Below are 24,358 nucleotides of genomic sequence, written 5' to 3'. Positions count from 1 at the left end.
ACAGGAGAGCACAGCATTTGCAACATAGGCTACCCAACTCAGTACAAGAACAAAGCACAGGAACAAAGCTAAGGCGACTGTCAATCCACCCACCCTAAACAAAATGCATTAGCCTACGTATATTTACAAGAAGAGTTTTAATGTGATCTTGTATATCGGCGTTACCACCGTGGGCTATGGAGAAGGAACACTTACAGTGTGTGCAGTAGGCTTCGTGCGCATTGTTCTGCACCTCTCGAAGATAGGGGTAGGTGCCCTGTAAATCTTTGGAAAAGGTACATTTTCTTTTTGGCATAATTGCTGCGGCATTACTGCTGCTAGCTGCTAGACAAAGAACATTCGCGCCAGTTAATGTTTATTTTACTGTTGCATGGCAACACGTTCTGTTGTCTGGAATAATGTGGCTAAATAAACACCCATGCCAGGGGGCAGTAACCAGGAAAGTTTGCAATTCCTGTCAATTCATCAAAATAGTAAATGCAGACATTTCTCCGCTAATGATTCCCACGCTCAGGGGCCCCGCTAGAAATCTTGGGCCTTATGAAAGATTACAATTTAGGGGCCCCCCGGTAAAATTTTCAAGCTCAAGCAACTGAATTTCAAGTCTGTTTTTGGCTGGCACTTCTACTTTACTATGCATGGGATCAGCTACCTAGCAAGTTTAGGTGATACAATTATTTGGTATATGAACATTTTAAATGCAGAACTGTCAGAATTAGACTGAATAGACTGTTGCCTTAAAATGAACATTCCATGATATATATGGAAGATATATATATATATTTTATGAGCAACTATTATTAGGCCACTCAGTAACCTATGGAGTTCATTCAATCCAAATGTTTGTGTTGAGAGAAATTGCATGCATCACTGTATCAGTATGGATTTATAACATTCTGTATGCACATTATGGATACTCCAGAGCCCTCCAGCAAACATCATTGTTAGGTTTTATTATTATGTAGGTTTATAAATAATTGTAATTCTTGACCAAGAAGGCAGTAATTTATTTGTGACAAAATTAAGGATTAATTTCTGTTCAGTTAAAATGACCTTATGTCTCGGCTGGACATTGTTTGGGAACATTTTGCTTATTTTGATTTGATCAGAGGTGTGTCTGAACGGCACCAAGGTCTGCAATGATGCCACACACACCCACAGCTGCATATCCAACATGTATTTGGGATTAAAAGTTAAATTTAAAGCCATGATTCATGTTAGTTTTATAGTTTATAGTTTTGTATTAGCCTTATTGCTGCACAAAGTGTTAAGACTGTATATGGGAGAGCTTTTTAAGATCCTTTATTATTTTGGACTATTGCATATACTATGGCAGTGATTTAGATTTAATTGTTAGATCTAAGATGCATTCAATGATTTTAGTTTTATAATTACAGAATATAATTTAGGATTGTTAAAGACATATTCTTATTTGTTATTTTGCTTATGATTGTCTTACTACATATTGATGAAATCAAGATGTAATTTGCTGACTTGGCACACATTCATCTCGTCTCGTCTTGTCTCGTCTTCTTCCGCTTTATCTGGGACCGGGTCGCGGAGGCAGCAGTCTAAGCAGGGAAGCCCAAACTTCCCTTTCCCCAGACACCTCGGCCAGCTCCTCGGGAAGAACACCGAGGCGTTCCCAGGCCAGCCGAGAGACATAGTCCCTCCAGCGTGTCCTGGGTCTTCCCCGGGGCCTCCTCCCGGGGGGACATGCCTGGAACACCTCCCGAGGGAGGCGTCCAGGAGGCATTCGAAAAAGATGCCCGAGCCACCTCAGCTGATTCCTCTCGATGTGGAGCAGCAGCGGCTCTACTCCGAGCTCCTCCCGAGTGACTGTGCTTCTCACCCTATCTCTAAGGGAGCGCCCAGCCACCCTGCGAAGGAAACTCATTTCGGCCGCTTGTATCCACGATCTTGTCCTTTCGGTCATTACCCAAAGCTCATGACCATAGGTGAGAGTCGGAACATAGATCGACTGGTAAATTGAGAGCTTCGCCTTTTGGCTCAGCTCCTTCTTCACCACGACGGACCGGTAAAGCGACCGCATCACTGCGGAGGCTGCACCGATCCGCCTGTCGATCTCACGCTCCATCCTTCCCTCACTCGTGAACAAGATCCCGAGATACTTAAACTCCTCCACTTGAGGCAGAACTTCTCCACCAATGTGGAGAGGGCAAGCCACCCTTTTCCGGTCGAGAACCATGGCCTCGGACTTGGAGGTGCTGATTCTCATCCCAGCCGCTTCACACTCGACTGCAAACCGCCCCAGTGCATGCTGAAGGTCCTGGTTTGAAGAAGCCAACAGGACAACATCATCCGCAAAAAGCAGAGATGAAATCCTGTGGTTCCCAAACAGGATTCCTTCTGGCCCCTGGCTGCACCTAGAAATTATGTCCATAAAAATTATGAACAGAACCGGTGACAAAGGGCAGCCCTGCCGGAGTCCAACATGCACTGCGAACAGGTCTGACTTACTGCCGGCAATGCGAACCAGACTCCTGCTCCGTTCGTACAGGGACCGGACAGCCCTTAGCAAAGAGCCCCGAACCCCATACTCCCGAAGCATCCCCCACAGAATACTACGGGGGACACAGTCGAATGCCTTCTCCAGATCCACAAAGCACATGTGGACTGGTTGGGCAAACTCCCATGAACACTCGAGCACCCTATGAAGGGTATAGAGCTGGTCCAGTGTTCCGCGACCAGGACAAAAACCGCATTGTTCCTCCTGGATCCGAGGTTCGACTATCGGTCGAATTCTCCTCTCCAGTACCCTGGAGTAAACCTTCCCCGGGAGGCTGAGAAGTGTGATTCCCCTATAATTGGAGCACACTCTCCGGTCCCCTTTCTTAAAAAGAGGGACCACCACCCCAGTCTGCCACTCCAGAGGCACTGTCCCTGACCGCCACGCGATGTTGCAGAGGCGTGTCAACCAAGACAGCCCCACAACATCCAGAGACTTGAGATACTCAGGGCGGATCTCATCCACCCCCGGTGCCTTGCCACCAAGGAGCTTGCAAACCACCTCAGTGACTTCGGCTTGGGTAATGGACGAGTCCACCTCTGAGTCATCAGCCTCAGTCTCCTCAGTGGAAGACATGACGGTAGGATTGAGGAGATCCTCAAAGTATTCCTTGCACCGCCCGACAATGTCCTCAGTCGAGGTCAACAGCTCCCCACCCGCACTGTAAACAGTGTTGGCAGAGTACTGCTTCCCCCTTCTGAGGCACCGGATGGTTTGCCACAATTTCTTCGAGGCCGACCGATAGTCCTTCTCCATGGCCTCCCCGAACTCCTCCCAGTTCCGAGTTTTTGCCTCCGCAACTGCCCGAGCTGCAGCACGCCTGGCCTGCCGATACCCGTCAGCTGCCTCGGGAGTCCTGGAGGTTAACATGGCCCGATAGGACTCCTTCTTCAGCTTGATGGCATCCCTTACTTCTGGTGTCCACCACCGGGTTCGGGGATTGCCGCCACGACAGGCACCGGAGACCTTGCGGCCACAGCTCCGAACAGCTGCGTCCACAATGGAGGTAGAGAACATGGTCCACTCAGACTCAATGTCCCCCGCCTCCCTTGGAAGCTGGGGAAAGCTCTCCCGGAGGTGGGAGTTAAAGACCTCCCCAACAGAGTGCTCGGCCAGATGTTCCCAGCAGACCCTCACCATATGTTTGGGCCTGCCAGGTCTGTCCAGCTTCCTCCTCCGCCAGCGGATCCAACTCACCACCAGGTGGTGATCAGTTGACAGCTCAGCCCCTCTCTTCACCCGAGTGTCCAAGACATAGGGCCGGAGATCAGATGAAACGACTACAAAGTCGATCATCGACCTCCGACCTAAGGTGTCCTGGTGCCACGTGCACTTATGGACACCCCTATGCTCGAACATGGTGTTCGTTATGGACAAACCGTGACTAGCACAGAAGTCCAATAACAAAACACCACTCGGGTTCAGATCGGGGAGGCCATTCCTCCCAACCACGCCCCTCCAGGTGTCACTGTCATCGCCCACATGAGCATTGAAGTCCCCCAGTAGCACAATGGAGTCCCCAGTCTGAGCACTCCTCAGTACCTCTCCCAGGGACTCCAAGAAGGCCGGATACTCTATACTGCTATTTGGGCCGTAGGCACAAACAACAGCAAGAGCCCTCTCCCCAATCCGAAGGCGCAGAGAGGCGACCCTCTTGTTCACTGGGGTAAACTCCAACACATGACAGCTGAGCTGGGGAGCTATAAGCAAGCCCACACCAGCCCGCCGCTGCTCACCACGGGCGACTCCAGAGAAGTGGAGAGTCCAGCCCCTCTCGAGGAGCTGGGTTCCAGAGCCCAAGCTGTGCGTGGAGGTGAGCCCGACTATCTCTAGCCGGTACCTCTCAACCTCCCGCACAAGCTCAGGCTCTCCCCCCCCCAGCGAAGTGACATTCCATGTCCCAACAGCCAGCCGCTGTGTCCGGGGATCAGGTCGTCAAGGCCCCTGCCTTCGACTGCCACCCAATCCACATTGCACCAGTCCCCTACTGCTACCTCTGTGGGTGGTGAACCCACAGGAGGTCAGGCCCACGTCACCTCTTCGGGCTGAGCCCGGCCGGGCCCCATGGGCAAAGGCCCGGCCACCAAGCGCTCGCATACGAGCCCCAACCCCGGGCCTGGCTCCAGGGTGGGGCCCCGGCTGCGTCATCCCGGGCGACGTCATGGTCCTCAGATTTTTCTCCATAGGGGTTTTGGTGAACTGCTCTTAGTCTGGCCTGTCACCTAGGACCTGTCTGCCTTGGGAAACCCTGACAGGGGCATAATGCCCCAGACAACATAGCTCCTAGGATCATTCAAGCACACAAACCCCTCCACCACAATAAGGTGGCAGTTCTAGGAGGGGGCACACATTCATGTGTTAAGAAATTATGATTTTAATATTTTAGCTTTTCATCCTTTAAACTATTTTCTGTTTAACTTGGCATTAATTTCTGATGCATTTGACCTTCATAGACTAGACATATTCTTATTTCTTGTTTACTTTCTTATAACATATCTTTGTTTAAAAATTCTATCACCATCTTAAGTACATATTGCCCTATGTTATATCTGACCTGAAGGGGTGTACGTAAGCAATGACCTTTAAAATCTGTCTGTACCTTGCTATCATGTCATATCATCAGAAATATGTCATTATGTTATGATTTACACACACACACACACACACACACACATCTGAATATTCCATCAGAACAGTGATGTAATTAAAATGTGACTTGCTCACACACAGACACAGATATCAAAATGATGTCACTCACACGCCCCCATAGACACACACATACATACATTCATGCACACACACACATAGATATCAAACAGTGATGTCATTTACACACAGATAACACTCGTATATAATAACCCTCTGTATTCTTGTCCAATTGGGGGAACTTGCGAATAAAGATGTGAACTACATTGGGGTTCCTGTCTTTTTTTGCGACTAACCCCCCCAGAGCTCTGGGTGGTACGAGGGTGGGGGTCCCGAGAAGTAAGTTGACCGTTTCCGACAGGGTGAACCCTAACAATCATCAATAATCAGGATTACAAAATGTATTCCTTTGTTTCCTCCATTTATTGACTTATTGTATGTGATCAAATGTATGCCTTGACGAATAACTACACTAGTTTTTTTGATACAATTACAGAGTGCACTGCAAGAAATCCACTAAGTGTTTTTGGTTTCTTTTAGGCATCACACATTTATTAGAAAACACAGCAAATGTTCAAATATTCAAGTTAAATACTTAGCAACAGTATCAGTAAATCCACACATGAACAATAGCAATGATATCTATGACCACAGCTAATGTGCAAAATATTAAAGTTAAATACTTAACAATATCAACAAATCCACACATGAACAATGGCAAAACACCTAGACTTAATTATACAATAAAGATACCTATGAAAAAAGGTGATTTTTTTTTCACACACAGTGTGATATCCGGACTTCATAATTCATCACACCTGTTCCTGCTTAGCAACTTCTAGAATGCACACCTCTGTTGCGCACATAGAAAAACTGCCAGCTGCTCTAAGCTGCACTAATAGCGGCGCTGTGCACACACGGAGCTACACATTTCACGTGTCCCGCGCCCAGAAACAGACTGTACCATTAGTAAAAAGGGTGGAGGGGTGAAATGACAATATCATAAATAATTCAAGAAAAATGTTATAGCAAATCATAACCATGTATAATTTACATATTTTAACAGATGAAATGAAATATTTCATTTCAAAAACTTACACAAGGCAATACTATTAAAATAATATTAATATCCCTCACAGGCCCCCCTGTCAGTGCCAGGCCCTTAGAATCGTCCTAACTTTCCCCCCCTTGCGGCGCCCCTGCCCATGCTGCTCAGTCGCAAACGTCTCGAGTGGCGAAAACCGGGACATATCCGTGTCCCGACAGACTTTTGTCGGGACTCGGGACACACAACCCCAAATCGGGACTGTCCTAGTAAAACCGGGACGTCTGGTCACCCTAGTTATTTAGTAAGTTTTCACCAGTCTTCCATTCCCAGTTTTTGACCAGAGCCGTGTAGGGGAGAGTGGGGAGGAGTGAGCCATGGGGAGAAGTGAACCACTTAAAATTTTTCTAAATTTAGCCAGGGTTTATCCCAGTTAACTTGTCATATGAAGTCACCAGGGAATTCCCCTGACTTCAACCCACAGTGGATGGAAGCCTGGCACCCTGCTCACAAAAGTCTAAAATTCAAGGTAGTAAGTAAATATTTCACTTAACATGTTTTTTCATCCTATTGTCTAATAAACCAAGATAACAATCACATTGTTGTTGTTGTTTATTAGGCATGTACTATGGCATTGTGTGATGACATAACCTGGGCCACATCCTTCCGTTCAAATGTAGGTCGACATCAGAAGCAATGGCGGGTTGTTTTGGGAGGAGTGAGCCACACAGTGCATGGGAGGAGTGAGCCTAGGTTAGTTGGTTATTTGGCTAAGCGTGCCCATTACTAGTATCTCATTTCAGATTATTTTGGTGTTTCGGCTAAAGACAGGTCTCAGGTTTAATTATGTTTTATAGACTGTAATGCTGCTGTGCAAACACGTGTTCCTACAAAAAAAAAAACTTATAATAGCTGGACTTTTTTTGTTAAGATTTTAGATTTTTTTTATATCTTTACTGTTTTACAAGTTTTACAGTCTGATTTGTTTTTTTTAATACGTTTCATTTGTTACAGTTCAAATAAAAGTTTGTATTTCATGACAAATGTCATTTGTTCATGATTTCAAACCAGTGGTCCAGTCCTCCCCATGGGGTGGTTCACACCTCCCTTAGATCGGGAGGAGTGAGCCATAAAATTAACAGGCTTTTTCTCCCATCTGTAGAACTGATGGTTGCACGATTAGTTGTACAACTTGGTTCGTGTTGCAACTACTCTGAATACCTTTCATTTGCATAGGATCATTTTAACTTCAGCCCTTTTATTTTGGCTAGGGGTCCAAAAATAAAAAAAGCGGCTCACTCCTCCCCACTCTCCCCTACAACTGTAACGCTATTGAGGAGCTGACATTAGGCGAGCAACCTTATTTTCATGAGCATTTTTTGGTTTCACATCAATAAAAGTGATTGTCCCCGGGGCCGGCGAGGGCCTTTCTGTGTGGAGTTTGCATGTTCTCCCCGTGTCCGCGTGGGTTTCCTCCGGGTGCTCCGGTTTCCCCCACAGTCCAAAGACATGCAGGTTAGGTTAACTGGTGACTCTAAATTGAGCGTAGGTGTGAATGTGAGTGTGAATGGTTGTCTGTGTCTATGTGTCAGCCCTGTGATGACCTGGCGACTTGTCCAGGGTGTACCCCGCCTTTCGCCCGTAGTCAGCTGGGATAGGCTCCAGCTTGCCTGCGACCCTGTAGAAGGATAAAGCGGCTAGAGATAATGAGATGAATGAGATGAAAAGTGATTGTTAGGAAGATTTTTTGTTGTTTTATTTCTTGGTTCTCTGGTGTGTGTGTGTGTGTGTGTGTGTTATCTTGCCGTCTGAGGCCGCAGTGCGTCAATACATTTCCACAAAACAATGTATTTTACAGTTATTTATGATGTTACAACAGGGCTAACGTCTGCCTACGAAGACAGCCAAAAGCACACAGCTTACTGACCGCAATGTGTTTCCTCAAATTCGGCGTTGAGTTTTTATAAGCTGAAATGTCCACTGGTTTGGGGAGACACATGTGACACCGCATAACATAACTATTATTTTTTGTTGCTGGAAGAGTGAACATGGTTTGTATGTGTGGCCAGGGGTGTGCCTCTTCGGCTTGATGAGAAACGCTGGCCGCTGTCTCTGCCATTTTCCTTCTGCTTCCGGGCCCTTTTCCACCTGGACTGGGCTTGCCGCGGGAATTTTATGTGCGGGCGCACGTGACGGCTTGGCTCTGTTTGATTGGCGAAACGGAGTTAAACCATAGCTCCGCCCACTATGGCTCTGGCTGCTACATGTGATCGGTGAGATACTGTCATGTGACAGCCTCTGCTGGAAGTCTCGACAAAACATAAACAAACAGACCACGCATCGCACGGATCAATAAAAATAAAGTAGCGAGTAATGAGCAGAATATAGCCCAATGTAACGGAGTCAAAGTACCACTTCTTCTTCACAAATGTACTCAAGTAAAAGTAAAAAGTATTCTGCATTAAAACTACTCTTACAAGTACAATTCATCCAAAAAGTTACTCAAGTAAATGTAACGAAGTAAATGTAGCGTGTTACTACCCACCTCTGCTAACCAATGCATACCGGGAACACCCCACAAGATGTACCATTTTGGAGATGCTCAGACCCAGTCATCTCACCATCACAATTTTGTTAAAGTCACACAGATCCTTACATTCGCCCATTTTTCCTGCTTCCAACACATCATCTTCAAGAACTGACTGTTCTCTTTCTTGCTGCCTAATATATCCCACTGCTTGATCGGTGCCACTGTAATGAGATAATCAATGATATTCACTTCACTGATCAGCGGTTTTAATGTTATGCCTGATCATTGTAAATATTTCCTAAAACCCATCCCACTGGTTTCGGATTTCCTCTATGTTTTATATCTTCATGTTAGCCAAATGCTAACATACAGCATAACCACCTACACATAAGCAGTGACAGCAAGAGACTGAAAGATGATGATTTCTGACTCGTGGGTTTATTACACTGCAGCCAAAATCACTTTTAATATCAGTGAGTGTGATGCTGTTATTGTGAAACTTCCATCCATCCATTATCTGTAATCGCTTATCCTGTGCACGGTCGCAGGCAAGCTGGAGCCTATCCCAGCTGACTATGGGTGAGAGGCGAGGTTCACCCTGGACAAGTCACCAGGTCATCACAGGTCTGACACAGAGAGACACACAACCATTCACACTCACATTCACACCTACAGTCAATTTAGAGCCACCAATTATCCTAACCAGGCTCCAGCTTGCCTGCGACCCTGTAGAACAGGACAAAGCGGCTAGAGATGATGAGATGAGATGAGATGAGATGAGATGAGATGAATTAGCCTAACCTGCATGTCTTTGGACTGTGGGGGAAACCGGAGCACCCGGAGGAAACCCACACAGACATGGGGAGAACATGCAAACTCCATACAGAAAGGCCCCCATCAGCCACTGGGCTTGTACCCAGAACCTTCTTGCTGTGAGGCGACAGTGCTAACCACTACACCACTGTGCCGCCTATTGTGAAACTTGTTTATTTTATTTCGATCAAGCAAGTCAGGCTATTACTGTAATAAGAAATTGAAATCATCCACAATCTGTACATCCATACATCCTGAACTCTAACCTGCTCGAACCCTCACCTGTTCAATTATAACCTGTCTGAATTGTAAGCCATGTTGAATGAAATAGGACATTGGAGCTATACCAGGGTGGAATCCTGTTCCAGATTTCATAGCTATAATACAGTTTATACCATTGGCTCACAGCTGAAACTCCACATGTTAAAGTATTTCTCAATCTCAGGCTACCAGATTTGATCTTACTGATCCAAAGGTTGTGAGGTCAAATCTCATGACTGAAAGGAAGTCACAGTTAGGCCTGTAAATATCACACTTAACTCTCAGCTGGTCACCTCTGTACTTTATTTATGTTGGGAAGCCATGGCCTAATGGTTAGAGAAGCAGCTTGGGGACCAAAAGGTTACTGGTTCGGTTCCCTGGACCAATAAGTCACCTAATCTCCAACTGCTCCCCAGGCTGTGTGGGGTATGTTGTATGCTGCTCTGGTTAAGAGCGTCTGATAAATGCCTGTAATGTAACATTATGCTTCGCTTACATGATTAAAATTTTCTGACAGAATAATAAATGCACTGTTATAGAAAGTAGACAGTAAATCAAATCATTGTGTATATTTTCTGGTGTTGCAGATCAACAATAATGACAAGATTTCAGCTCTGAGTTTTTTTCAAAGCTAAAGAACACATTTTAGAATCAGCTCAATGACTCTCCTGATTAAAAGCATCATCTTATAAACTCAAAATGATCCATCACACTGAAAACCATTTCACTTTTAAATTGATTTTATGTTTCTTGTTATTATTATTTATGCATTGCTTTTTTTTCCAGAGGAAGTGAAGCTCCCGACCCCAAACTGGACCTGATTCTCCACTTCAGCTTGAATTAAGTTCATAATGCATAATCCAGTCGTAATGACGCCACAGAAATACAGCAGGATTAAAAGTTTACTCATAAGAACTGTGTTAATTTCATCAGCTATATAATGCAACATATATAAATCTGTCTAATGATATTTATGAATATAATTTAAGAGTCATTTACCGTTTTAAAGAAAATTTTACATAAATTTCTTTTACAACCAAAAGTTTATTAAGAGTCAGCATCCATACAGAATCAAAAATCAATCCAGTTCTTACCATTAAAATGAAATCATGTGACTGATGATACAAAACCAGAAATTTACAGATAACTGTTAGTATTGAATCGTAATAAACAGCATTACTAAAACTGAGGAAGTGATCCAGGTTAAAATAGACTGTAGGGGGCGCTAATGATTTCTCATCTCATTATCTCTAGCCGCTTTATCCTGTTCTACAGGGCCGCAGGCGAGCTGGAGCCTATCCCAGCTGACTACGGGCGAAAGGCAGGGTACACCCTGGACAAGTCGCCAGGTCATCACAGGGCTGACACATAGACACAGACAACCATTCACACTCACATTCACACCTACGCTCAATTTAGGTGGTGTTTACATTAGACCGTATCAGCGGATCATCAGATTAACGTTTTTAAAATGATTCGCGTGCACACAGCAACGCCAATACACAATTCGCGTGCACACAGCAATGCCAATACACGGATACGCTCGGCTCCGCAGGCATCCTGCGCTCCAAATCACTCCACCCTGAACAGCGAGTGCCCTCTGGAGGGTGCGCACTCCGGCCCTGCGCAGCTCACAGAGCGGGCGAGTGAAGCGCACGAGCAGTGATTCGGGACAAATAGCAGGAAGTGAAAGTCCGCGCCGTTTTTCAGCAGTCACATCACATGACCAACGTGGCATGACCAATGCCAGCGAATCAGTAGTCCAATGACGACATCAGCTAGAGCTCAGCACAGCGTATGCTCGTTCCTCAGTGTTTACACAGCACCGGATCAGATACGTAATGGATTGAATACGTGGGCCCTGGCGGATTCAAGTTGTTCCGCCTGTGGAGTCGTTTCCCAGCGTTTTAATGTGAACGGACAGTGCATCCGCTACGAAAACGAGACGGATACGGTCTAATGTAAACACCACCTTAGAGTCACCAGTTAACCTAACCTGCATGTCTTTGGACTGTGGGGGAAACCGGAGCACCCGGAGGAAACCCACGCGGACACGGGGAGAACATGCAAACTCCACACAGAAAGGCCCTCGCCGGCCCCGGGGCTCGAACCCAGACCTTCTTGCTGTGAAGCGACAGCACTAACCGCTACACCACCGTGCCGCCCCAGATGCATTATAAGGAATTAATTTATACATTTTTAAGCTGAATGTAGTATCTAAGCTCAGTTTGTCAAATTTCTACTCAAGAACTCTTATAAAGCCTATAATCAAGATATTTAACATCACTTTCAGCAAAAACTTACAGAAAGCTGGTCTTACATTAAGGAAAGTGATAATACAGATGCAGATGCACATATTATGAAATGCTCATTTCTCAGCTGGTTTTAATTGTTCGGAATAAAGCAGATGTTTAACACATAAAGCGATTTCAGCAAACACTCCAGTGTTTCTCTGCTCACAGACCTGTAAAAATTAACATCACATGTGTGAGCTTAAAAATCATCACATTTCAGCTTAACTGTAGCTAAACAGTGAGCATTATGGGTAAATTAACTCCATCCAATATGGGGAATGAAGCTGAAACCAACATGTCAACTTCAAATGATGCCTGTGTTTATGTCGGCACCAGGATCCGTCCTGTGAACACAAATCAGAAATAAAGCAGAAGGATGAATATCAGGTAGCAAGGTTAAATATTAATTATTAATAACACTTCAATTTTAATAACAAATACACAGATGTCCTAATACACGTTTCTGTTTGTAGATTTCCTGCAATCTTCCACTGACCTGAGCATTTCTTCCTGTAGTAGATGAATCCAGCAGCTGAAAGCACGATCCCCAACACCAGCCCTGAAGCCCCGATAGCAATCTTACTCTTATCAGGTTCAGACATCGAGGGATCTGAGACAGAAAGGGGTTTATATAGATAGATTACAAAAATAACTCATATAATAGCCGTTAATAGCAGCACTAAGCGCTATGGAATAGCATTTTTATACAACAACAGACTTAAGAACTACTTTTACTTTCAGCTATGAAAAAAAAAACAAATAAATTTTATTTGATGATATTTTTTCACTCCTTGTTTATTGTTGTTGACTGAACACCAGGTTTTGAAAGATGAGTTATGATATGAGTGAAACAGGATCTCTGTTTTTTAAGCTCAGTTCATGACAGTGGACTCAGATATTTAGATCTGACTGTGATGATCAGACTCACCCCACTTATAGACCATGGGCTTTTGGAAGCTGGCGTGTTGCACCACACAGGAGATCTCCTCTCCAGATTCAGGCATGTACTCCAGATGTGAGTGGATCTGATAGTACCAGTCTCCATCAGCCATCTCCTCAGTGGATGTTACACCTCCCTTAACTTCTTTCCTGTTTCTCAGCCAGGTCACCTCAATCTTTGGGGGGTAAAAGCTGTAAGCGCTGCACATCAGCCTGGCTGGGTGAGTGCCATCTGACTTCTTTACCAAAGTGACCTCAACCTGGGGCTCAACTGCACAATTAAACCACAACAACATCAACTTACAGCTGAGAGTCATTCATTATAAACTAATAATAATAATAATAATAATAATAATAATAATAATATGTAGGTATCTAAAAGGTAATCAGTTTAATTAGGTAACTAGTAAGCTACAGAAGAGCAGCTCGGTGTGTATTATACATGCATTTAAATGCAACTAAAATATTAAACTGAACTAAAAATAATGTAAAATCTGTTACAGGCATACATCATGAGGAAATACTGGGAATATTACTGAATAAATGGTTTTCAGGTTTGCAAATAATCTCACCTGCTTTACTGAGGCCTTTGCTGTAGTAAAGCTGAGCATTGGGCTTACAGACATCATCCACAATGGCTTTCCATGTTTGCAGCCCTGCAGTGTCATTGTTCGCTCTCTCTGCGTTATAGATGCCGCGTGCAGTGTATCCCACATACTTCCCCAGAGTGCTGTTATACTCGATGTATTTGATCTTATTGAAGATGTAAGACTGTATGAACTCCATGTCACTGAAATCATCAGAGCTCCAGAGGCACCAAAATTCCATTGCCTCAGAATTTCCATCTGAGAGAAAAATAACAACAAAGCTTTATTTCACTGCTAAAACTGAGAGTAATACAGCTTTTATTTTGAATCTATGTTTATTTTAAAAACTAATTCTGAGCTTAAACCTGCCTTTAAACAATAAATAAATAAATCTCCAGTTCTGTAATATTCCTCTGACAAATTTAATTGTAATTTAATTTAAATTTAAACTGCATCCTTCTAAACACGAGCTTCTTTTTATTTGTTTTCTTGTAAAAACAAAACACAGCCACTTAAAAATCCCCACAGCCTAACCTCAGCAGCTGATCTAATACTCACTTGCTGTGTGCAGGATGGCAGGCAGTAAGAGGAGCAGTATTCTCAGCAGCTCCGACATTGTTCCTCTCTGAGTGTGTTCTCTTACTGAGGAAAGTGTGGGTGAAGCAGCTCTACTCTACACACACACACACACACACACACGTACCAAACCTGCACCACACACACACACACACACACACACGTACCAATCCTGCACCACACACACACACACACACACACACCAATCCTGCACCACACACACAGTCACATGTTTCCAGGCAGAATTCAAACCAATACTGTTCACCTGTTAAAGCTGTCAGGTTTAAATCCATCAGTTCTCTATTTAAAACTTCTGAATTCATCAGTTAAGAAAAGTTCAGGATTATTTCTCTCTCAAACTGCAGGAGGAATGAGTGTGAGAAATCAACAACAACAACAACAGACATAATAATGTCTCATTTTCAATTCCATCATCTGTTTCTCGTTGTTTTCTTCCTCTTCTTCTTCTTCTTCTTCTTCATATTATTATTATTATTATTATTATTATTATTAAGCTGTAGCATCAATAATACTAAAATGTGTATTATGATTGTGTGAGGGAATTTTTAATGGATGAACATTATTAGTCTCTGTGTTTCTGTGTGTTGAGCTTAAGTGGCCTATACTGAGAAAGATGTTTTTTCCTATGTTGTAATCGCTTTTCTGTAGCCTTGGTGGTAATGAGCAGGGTGTTTGAGTTCATCCTAGCTTGCATCTTCTCATGATGTAACCACCTTTCCTGACCTTGGTGGTGATAAGCAGGGTGCCTGAGTTCTCATAACTACGCATCCGCCCGCACGCCAGGTGCACGCTCTAACAAAGCTTCACAGAAAATCTTGAGCCAATCACGCGAAGACACAAGCAGTGAGCGAATGCTTTCAGAGTATAATAGATAACATTCCTAAAACACAACTCAGAGTGCGCGTACTCTCTGCATCATCAGGAGGATGTCTTCTTCTATTCTTCTCTTTCCTTTCCTATTTTACATATCTTTATATGATATACTATAATAAATGACTGAAAAGATGACTGCTAAGCGTTCTGAAGTGTTTATTAGAAATTTCCATTACAATTTGGCGTCCCCTGGGTGGGCCCTATGCGTCTGATCCTCGGACGACGGAACACTCCCAAGGCTACGGTGCGGAGCTGAGAACTCGGACGAGAGACCAGGCCATCAGGGCTCACCGAACCAGTAAGTGGAAACAGTATTTAAAGAATGATACAAGAAATGGACAGAGATTTGTCCTAGTATTTAAAAATGATATAAGAGACTGACAGAAGTTTGTCCGAGCCCAGGAGGACTGCTAAGCTGTGGTACCATCAATATGTTTGCCGAAACAGATAAACACAATTTTGAGACAATAAACCGCGAGTAGTTTATTGGGTTGTGTAAGAGAAATATCCGCCCAAGTGACGACTGGGTAACGGCTCACCTACTTGAGCGAGGGAAGTACGGGTGCGTGTCTCGACGGACTCACGTTCAGCGATTCGTAACTGGGAAAGAATTGAATCTTGCTCCCTTTGTTCTGTTTGAACAACTGGCCCGTCTGGGGAACGGGATAGAGAGGTTCGATCACGAAGTCGCAAAGACACACCGGTGTGCACGCAAAATATTGATGAATTAACAGAGTACTGTCCTCCTCCAAATTCTGAAACAGAGAAACAGCTTTTGTACACATGCGCGAGTTGTCTTTGAGGTTGTTGTGTTAAATGATACCTACTTTGGTTTAAGGCAAATGTCAGATAAATTGTTTACTAATAAGAACACACCTAAAAAATTATTGTGTTGCATTTTTGGACATAGTCCAACTTGCTCTTCTTGTGATCCTAATAAAAACTCAGCCATTGTTGTCATAACCTATTGATATAACAGTGTATAATGAGGAACAGAAACAGTAAGTTAGGGAAAGAAAAGAAAAAGCAAGTAAGCCTGAAGCTACATGTGCTATAATAAGAATTGGATGTTCCTATGACAGCCCAAACATCCAGTTTATGAAAACCTCGTATGGCGAGGATTATTTGGCACAGTTTGATATATGGGTAAAGGACTTAGAATTCCCTGAAAAGGGCAGTTTTAGTCCCAGGCAGATAGGACAGTTAGAAGAAAAGTTGAAACAGAAGGAAAAAGAATAGCCTGCAGATAATGTTAAGTTCTTAGGGGACTGGAGGGGGTTTTCTACATGGAAAGAAGAAACACTTAAGAGAGAATACAAAAGAGAGAAATGACAGGCAGGGCTCTCACCCTCTTCTCAGTGTTTGAAATTTCAGATGGACCCTGACCTGGAGTCTGCCCCACCACCCCGACACACACTGCCTCCTCAGCAAGGCGGAGCATCATTCCCACAAGCGCCTCACCCACAGAGAAGGGGAGACGTTGAGACGAAGGAAAAAACTGAGCCTCTGGAATCTCCTCCAGCCTACCAGCCGCCTCCAGCATCAGCACCTCCCCTCGCTTCTCCATCACACACGCGATCCGGTCTTACATATGGCAATGGAAAAGATACTCTCCTGGACCTGACCACGTGCTCACCAGTGGGTCCACAAGGCCATGATCTAAAGTCTGAAGTCCTTAATCTTCCAATGGTGGAAGTGGCTGGAGCTGATGGCGTGCTTTTAGTCCACAGACCCTGGACAACAGCGGACATGAAGGAAAGCATGGCTTCTCTTCCCAATGTGAGAGAGGTAGGAGGAAAGACATTTGGTAATGAGCTGTTGATATTTTCCAGAGAATTCCGACCGACCACCCATGAACTTCGCCGCCTACTCATGATCAAGATGGGTATAGATTGGAGCAAAGTTTCCAAAGATTGGCCGGAAGCTGACCAGCGAATGACTACACCAGACTGGAGCGTGGCTGGCAATAGTGAGTATAGAGATACCATCACTGCTCTCTGTGCTCGTCTGGATAGTGCTTTTCCTTTGAACATAGACATGACTAAGATCAGTATGTGTAAGCAAGAAGATGGAGAAGGGGTGCCAGCATTTCTCACCCGTCTCACTGCCGTGCATGAGAAACACAGTGGCCTGACCAGACCTGCGACCCTGGCTGGAGTGGAAGGCACTCCTGAGGTCTGGGAAGCGCACCTGCGGAACAGTTTCATGAGCGGTATGGATCCAGCAGTGGCCAAGTTAGTAAAGCAGCTCTGTCTCCTGTGGGAAACCACCAGTCTCACCAAGATCGAGCAGTACGCTGTGCATGCAGAAAAGCTGCTGAAAGAGAAGGAGAAGGCAAAGTCGACACAAAGAGATCAAGATCTACACGCCGCCACTCTCACTCTTTTCCAGACTGTTCAGCCTGGAGAAAAAGGTACAAGAAGAGGAAGAGGTCGAAGTAGGGGCCGAGACAGGACGACCTGGAGTTACTCGTCCTGGATAAAGGATGCAACCTGCTACAACTGCAATCAGAAGGGACACATTGCTCGAAATTGTCTCCACAGAAGCAGCCAGAAGCCCTGTGAGGAGTACAGTAAAGCAGACTGATGGGCGGACTCCGGGAACGGGCCCCACACAGAGAACAGGGGAGGTAACACACACACACACCTGATGATACACATACACATAGATAGGAGCATTCACATAATGTTAAACACATTAGTAGCAGCACCTGCATGCAACAGCAAGACTACACAGAAACGCCCGATACACCAGTCCAGATAGATACACCTGAAGTTGCATTAAGTTTGTTAAAAATACACAACTACTCCCTTTTCTAAACTCCCTTGTATGCCCCTCACTGTGTGTGGGCATGTGTTAACCTTTTTAGTAGATTCTGGAGCAGCACGCTCAGTGATACAACATGGGGTACTTCCAGTAGACCCACCGCTCAGCTCAAATTCTATTCAGACGGTGGGCATCTCAGGACGACCTGTAACAGAAACTTTCTCAGTCAACCTCCCGTGTGAAAGTGAGGGAGGAATAGTTACGTCCCACTCATTTCTCATCTCACATACATGTCCAGTGAATTTGTTAGCACATGATTTAATGTGCAAATTAGGAGTAAATCTCATGTCCACTCCAGATGGGCTAACCATTGAAGTAAGTGAAATGTGCGGTGTGCAGTATGGGTTTGGAAGCCCACTGTATGTGTATGTCTGGCGGCTCTGCTCAGATCAGCTCACACAAACTCCAAAACACCTTGTACAGCTCGCACGCTTGAACACCTCATCAGTTGACACAGATTATATGAAAGAGGAAGATTTGCATTGTACAGCACATGTTCACCAAGGGCAAGATGTAGAGTTTGAAAAGACTTGGTTTGCAGACCCCCATGCACGTGAAAGATTGACCCTCAAACTATGTATTGGTCTAAACATTATTGCGCTGTGCAGGTCCATTTTACTCGTTGTCCAAACAGCTGCATCAATGTTCATTGCAGTGTTCTCAAACGTTATACGCGGCCTCAGAACAGAGGACTCTGAGGTTGACTGCTGCCAACATGATTTCTTTGACGTCATTAATTCTATATCCCATGTCTCATTACCAAGGCCACGAGCCGCCCATTGGAAAGACGTGGGGAAGTGGGTCAGGAAGTGTGCAGTCGATGGCAATGAATGGTCCCAAACAGAGGACCCTAGTGTGTTGTTTTGTCAAAGGCTTGGGGTCTACAAACAAAGTCATGCTATGTGTGTGTATGTTAAGTGCAGCGTAATATTAGCCACTGATGACCAGGGTCCTGGGGACCCTGGCCATAGTGGCCTGTTTGTCTCTGTTTCCACAGGCATAACTCCAGCAGAGGTGCACCCCAAATTGGCGGGAGTTCCAAATTCCGTTTGGGCAAAGGGTAAACATGATGTGGGCCTAATAAAGAATGCTGAACCAGTGGTGATCACCCCCAAATCAGATTTCAGTCCTAAACAGACCCAGTATCCACTCAAACCAGAAGCAATCGCAGGTATGAGACCGGTCTTTGATTTGTTGCTGAAGGCAGATGTAATTGTCCCTTGCCAGGACTCTCCAGTGCGCACTCCTATTTTTCCAGTTAAGAAGGCAAGAAAATCGTCTCAGCCCGATGAATGGAGGTTTGTCCAAGATCTGCAAGCAGTCAATGCTGCGGTTGTTCCGCGCACACCTGACGTCCCTAACCCATACACCATTTTGGGCCAGGTGCCCGCTGACAGTAAGTGGTTTTCAGTGGTGGATCTAGCAAATGCGTTCTTTTCTATTCCTATACATAAAGACAGCCAGTATTGGTTTGCCTTTATGTATGATGGTCGTCCATACACTTTCACTCGTTTGTGCCAGGGTTACTGTGAGTCCCCAACCATATACAACCAGTGCCTCAGAGACAGCCTCGCTTCGTTAACTTTGTCACCAAGATCAGCTTTGCTGCAGTATGTTGATGATTTAATGATTTGTGCCCCAACTAAAGCTCAATTTGAGGATGACACCATAATGCTACTGCGACACCTCGCTAAGGAAGGTCATAAGGTTAGCCTCACAAAATTACAGTTTGCAAAACAGAAGGTGCATTTCTTGGGGCATGATATCACAGGGGAGGGAAAAACACTGTCTGCGGACAGAGTCTCAGCTATTCAGAAAATTCCCAAGCCGATCACTGTGAAACAAGTTTTGTCATTTTTGGGTATGTGTTCCTATTGCAGAGCATTCATTCCGAATTATTCCATCCTGGAAAGTCCAGTGAGAGAGCTCGTGCACGGTTCGTCCCTCACCGCTTCATCACCTGTCGTATGGACACCAGAAGCTGAAGAAACATTCCTGGCCCTAAAAGGCGCCCTGCAGACCACACCCACACTGGGACTGCCTGATCCCAATAAACCATTTGTTCAAACTGTAGATGAAAAGAAGGGTTTTATGACCTCTGTTCTTTTGCAGAAACACGGGGATAGATTGAGACCTGTAGCTTACTTCTCCAACAGGCTGGATCCAGTGGCGGCTGGACTTCCTGTTTGCCTGCATGCAGTTGCTGCAGCTGAAAAGGCGGTAACTGCCTCCAGGAATATTGTGGGGTATTCTAACCTCACCCTTTTGGTCCCACAGGCTGTCTCCCTGCTTCTGTTGGAGAAAAAGACGTCACATTTGTCAGCACAGAGATGGCTGAAGTATAACACAGTCATACTTGATATGCCGAACATCACTGTGAAACGTTGTACTGTTCTGAATCCTGCCTCTCTTCTCCCTACAGAGGACGATGGAGAGCCACATGACTGTGTTGCTCTCAGTAATGATTTTTGTTCCCCCAGGGCAGATTTAAAGAGCGACCCTTTGGAAAATCCAGACATGATCCTCTATATGGATGGTTCAGCCTCCAGAGACCCAGAGATGGGAAAGAACAAAGTAGGTTTTGCCGTTGTCTCAGATCATGAGGTCCTCAAGGCGTCACGTCTGCCCTCGAACCTGTCGGCGCAGGCTGCAGAGCTCTGTGCCCTCATTGAGGCATGCAAATTGGCGTCAGGGCAATCTGTCAATATTTTTACGGACAGTAGGTATGCATTTGGCGTTGTGCATGATTTTGGCACCATTTGGAAACATAGAAATTTTCTCACTAGCACAGGATCTCCCATTGCACATCATAAACTGGTCTCTGAGTTGTTGGATGCTGTTCTACTCCCTAGAGCTATTGCTGTGTGTAAGTGTGCTGCCCATACTAACAATACTGATCTTGTGTCTCAAGGGAATGCCAGGGCGGACGCGGCAGCTAAGTGTGCAGCCTCGGCTTCCAGTTCACCCTCTAACCTTGCCTTTCCTCAGGTTTCTACCCCTTGTTTACAGCTAGCGGATCTTCAGAGCACTGCCACCCAGGACGAGAGACGAGTCTGGAAACAGGCAGGCTTTCCCTTGAAAGGCTGTATCCTTGCAAACTCGGTCTGGGTTTGTCCCTCGGGCCATCCCTGTCTACCAAAATACATGTTCCCTTTCTATGCAAAATTGGCACATGGGCTCACCCATGTGTCAAAAAGGGGGGGTGGTAGCAGAAGTAACAAAGAGATGGTTCACAAAGGGGTTTTCAAATTATGCTGCGAAATTTTGCAAGCAATGCTCGATATGTGCACAATATAATGCAGATCAAGGTATCAAACTAACTCAAGCAGCACACCCAATACCAGACAAACCATTTGATCACCTCCAAATGGACTTCATTGAACTGACACTTAGAGAGGGAAAATGGGTCACTTAAAAATAAACTAAGCAAAGCTTGTGCAGAAACAGGGCTAGGATGGACAAAGGTCCTCCCTGTAGTACTCACACAAATGAGGATGCAAACTAGGCCTAAACATGGGTTAAGCCCATTCGAAATTCTGTTTGGACGAGTACCCAACACGGCGATAGGGCTAGCTCAAGGAACACTGCCGGACACCACACTGTGTGATGATGCAATGTTGAATTACTGTGCAACGTTGTCCTCTGCTTTGAAATTTATCCACAAACAGGTAAAGAAGCACTTCCCAAACCCGCTGAGGGACCTCTGCATGATCTACAACCAGGGGATTGGATCGTGGTAAAGGACTTCCGACGAACCAAGTGGAACAAGCCACAGTGGAACGGCCCATTCCAGGTCCTGCTCACGACCCCAACGGCAGTGAAAGTCACAGGCAGAGTGACGTGGATCCACGCTAGCCACTGCAGGAGGGTTCCTGAACCGGCTGAGCAGGAGGGAAAAGAAGGCCTAAGTGACCCAGATGCTGACTAAAGCTCGAGGAGAAAGAAGTGTTAATTAAGTACATCTGAGGACAGAACCCCAACCATAAGGTGGGACAAGTGGTAACCCGAGACTCAGGAGGAGAGGTAAGCGATTATCATTCAGAAGGTGCCCTACATGACCACTTTCCTGCTTTGATCTAAACTACGTGGCGAGCAAGTTCCACGGGACTGAGCGTGACAGCACAGTTACGCTGTTGCACCCTCAATAGAGAAGAGTATTTAGTATCTAGTCAGTAAAACTGGTTTCAGAAGTCCCGAGTTTCTCCAAGTCCCGGTGAGGTAGGACGAGGGCTGATAGGGCGTGCCCGCCCTCTGAGCACCAATACACATCAAGAAGGGCAAGGGTTAACTCGGTAACATCACTGAGGCACTGAACAAGATGCGCAAGGTTGCTGAACAATTACGAGCAGACGAACATGGAGGAGACAAAGACAGCTGGTGGCATTGGATTAGTGGGTAGAAGACTCTAATTCTATCCACCATACCGGTCCTGGGCCTAGTGATTGTGATGTTATGTTTGCTCCCTGTTCTCTGTCAATGTTGTATGTCTGTGTTTCAGAGGCAGCTGACAAATATCGGTTACCAGATGGTGAAAATAGACTCCAATGACTTGCCTGACTGGCCTCTAAACCCACACGAAGACTATAACCCACCGTTCCATGACATCAACACAGTTGACATGAAATTAGTCCTGACTTAAAACACTTTCATTATGATTGTTTCCTGTTCTATTATTCCTGATCTATGTATATGGCTTGCTAGCATTTATTTAAGATGTCTATGTCTTATAAAAACAGCCTTAGCATTATCCCTGTACACTCAATGACGTGTTAAGTCGAATCTCTCTGAGAACTCTTATCACTGAAACTGTGTCCAGTTCTTTTCTTTCCTTTTAGCAATTTATCCTATAGGATAAAAAGGGGGGAATGTGAGGGAATTTTTAATGGATGAACATTATTAGTCTCTGTGTTTCTGTGTGTTGAGCTCAAGTGGCCTATACTGAGAAAGATGTTTTTTCCTATGTTGTAATCGCTTTTCTGTGGCCTTGGTGGTAATGAGCAGGGTGCTTGAGTTCATCCTAGCTTGCATCTTCTCATGATGTAACTACCTTTCCTGGCCTTGGTGGTGATAAGCAGGGTGCCTGAGTTCTCATAACTACGCATCCGCCCGCACGCCAGGTGCACGCTCTAACAAAGCTTCACAGAAAATCTTGAGCCAATCACGCGAAGACACAAGCAGTGAGCGAATGCTTTCAGAGTATAATAGATAACATTCCTAAAACACAACTCAGAGTGCGCGTACTCTCTGCATCATCAGGAGTGATGTCTTCTTCTATTCTTCTCTTTCCTTTCCTATTTTATATATCTTTATATGATATACTATAATAAATGACTGAAAAGACAACTGTTAAGCGTTCTGAAGTGTTTATTAGAAATTTCCATTACAATTGTAAACTCTATAGAAATGACAATGAAAATATTTATTACATTGAGATCAATTTTTATCTTCACAAAATAGGAGTTCAGCTTATCGATATTTTACACCTTTTTTACATTTAGATATAGAAGAATGTGGGCTGTTTTTGTCTGATCTTCATTTCCTTGCAAATTAAAGTTTATTGTCAATAAAAATAGTGACATGTAGTATCATACATCTTGGGGTGTTTTTTTTATTGTTTTCCTAAATTATGTGATTTTCTGCATAAAAATAAAACATTATATTATCATAGCAACTATTCTCCACTCAGCCATCTGCTTACACACACACACACGCACACACACACACACACACACACACACACACACACACACACAGTAAAAATAAAATCGTTAAAATTAAACCAAATATACCAAATAATTGTCAAAATAATACAACCCTAAAAAGTTGGTACAGTGTGGAACATGCAAATAAAAAAGAAAGCAGTGATTTCTAAATGTACTTTGACTTGTATTTGATTGCAGACAGAATGAACTGTTAAGGAAATTTAGTGAATGAACATTCCTATTCTCTGTGTTTCTGTGTGTTGAGCTCAAGTGGCCTAGTCTACTGAGAAAGATATTTTTCCAATGTTGTAATCGCCTTTCTGTGACCTTGGTGGTAATGAGCAAGGTGCTTGAGTTCATCCTAACTACGCATCTTCTCATGATGTAACCACCTCTCCTGACCTCGGTGGTGATAAGCAGGGAGCTTGAGCTCTCCCTAACTTGCATCTGCCTGCACGTACCGTACCAAAGCATGCCAGGTGCACTCATTAGTAAAGCTTCACAGAAAATCTTGAGCCAATCACGTGAAGACACAAGCAGTGAGCAAATGCCTTTAGAGTATAATAGATAACAGCCAAGAAAAAACAACTCCGAGTGAGCGTATTTTCGGCATCACTGAAGTGGTGTCTTCTACTCTTCTTCTATTATTCTCTTTCCTTTCCTATTTTATATATCTTTATATGATCTACTATAATAAATAACTGAAAAGACGACT

The 24,358-nt window shown here is 44.6% G+C and overlaps 1 protein-coding gene across 1 annotated transcript; it reads right to left on the bottom strand.

Annotated features, from left to right (window-relative positions):
• Window positions 1-12,514: 12,514 nt before the first annotated feature.
• Window positions 12,515-14,336, bottom strand: LOC132892789 (H-2 class II histocompatibility antigen, I-E beta chain-like). Its single transcript, XM_060931170.1, has 4 exons — window positions 14,204-14,336; window positions 13,631-13,903; window positions 13,048-13,329; window positions 12,515-12,729 (listed from the first exon to the last, which is right to left on the bottom strand). The coding sequence occupies exons 1-4, from the start codon at window positions 14,259-14,261 to the stop codon at window positions 12,530-12,532; spliced, it is 813 nt and encodes a 270-aa protein (XP_060787153.1). The 5' UTR covers window positions 14,262-14,336; the 3' UTR covers window positions 12,515-12,529.
• Window positions 14,337-24,358: the final 10,022 nt, after the last annotated feature.

Source organism: Neoarius graeffei, chromosome 10 (assembly GCF_027579695.1).
Source record: "Neoarius graeffei isolate fNeoGra1 chromosome 10, fNeoGra1.pri, whole genome shotgun sequence".
NCBI classification, from domain to species: Eukaryota; Metazoa; Chordata; class Actinopteri; order Siluriformes; family Ariidae; genus Neoarius; species Neoarius graeffei.
The sequence above is the reverse complement of the archived record's forward strand: the minus strand, read 5'-3'. Positions and strand labels throughout refer to the sequence as shown.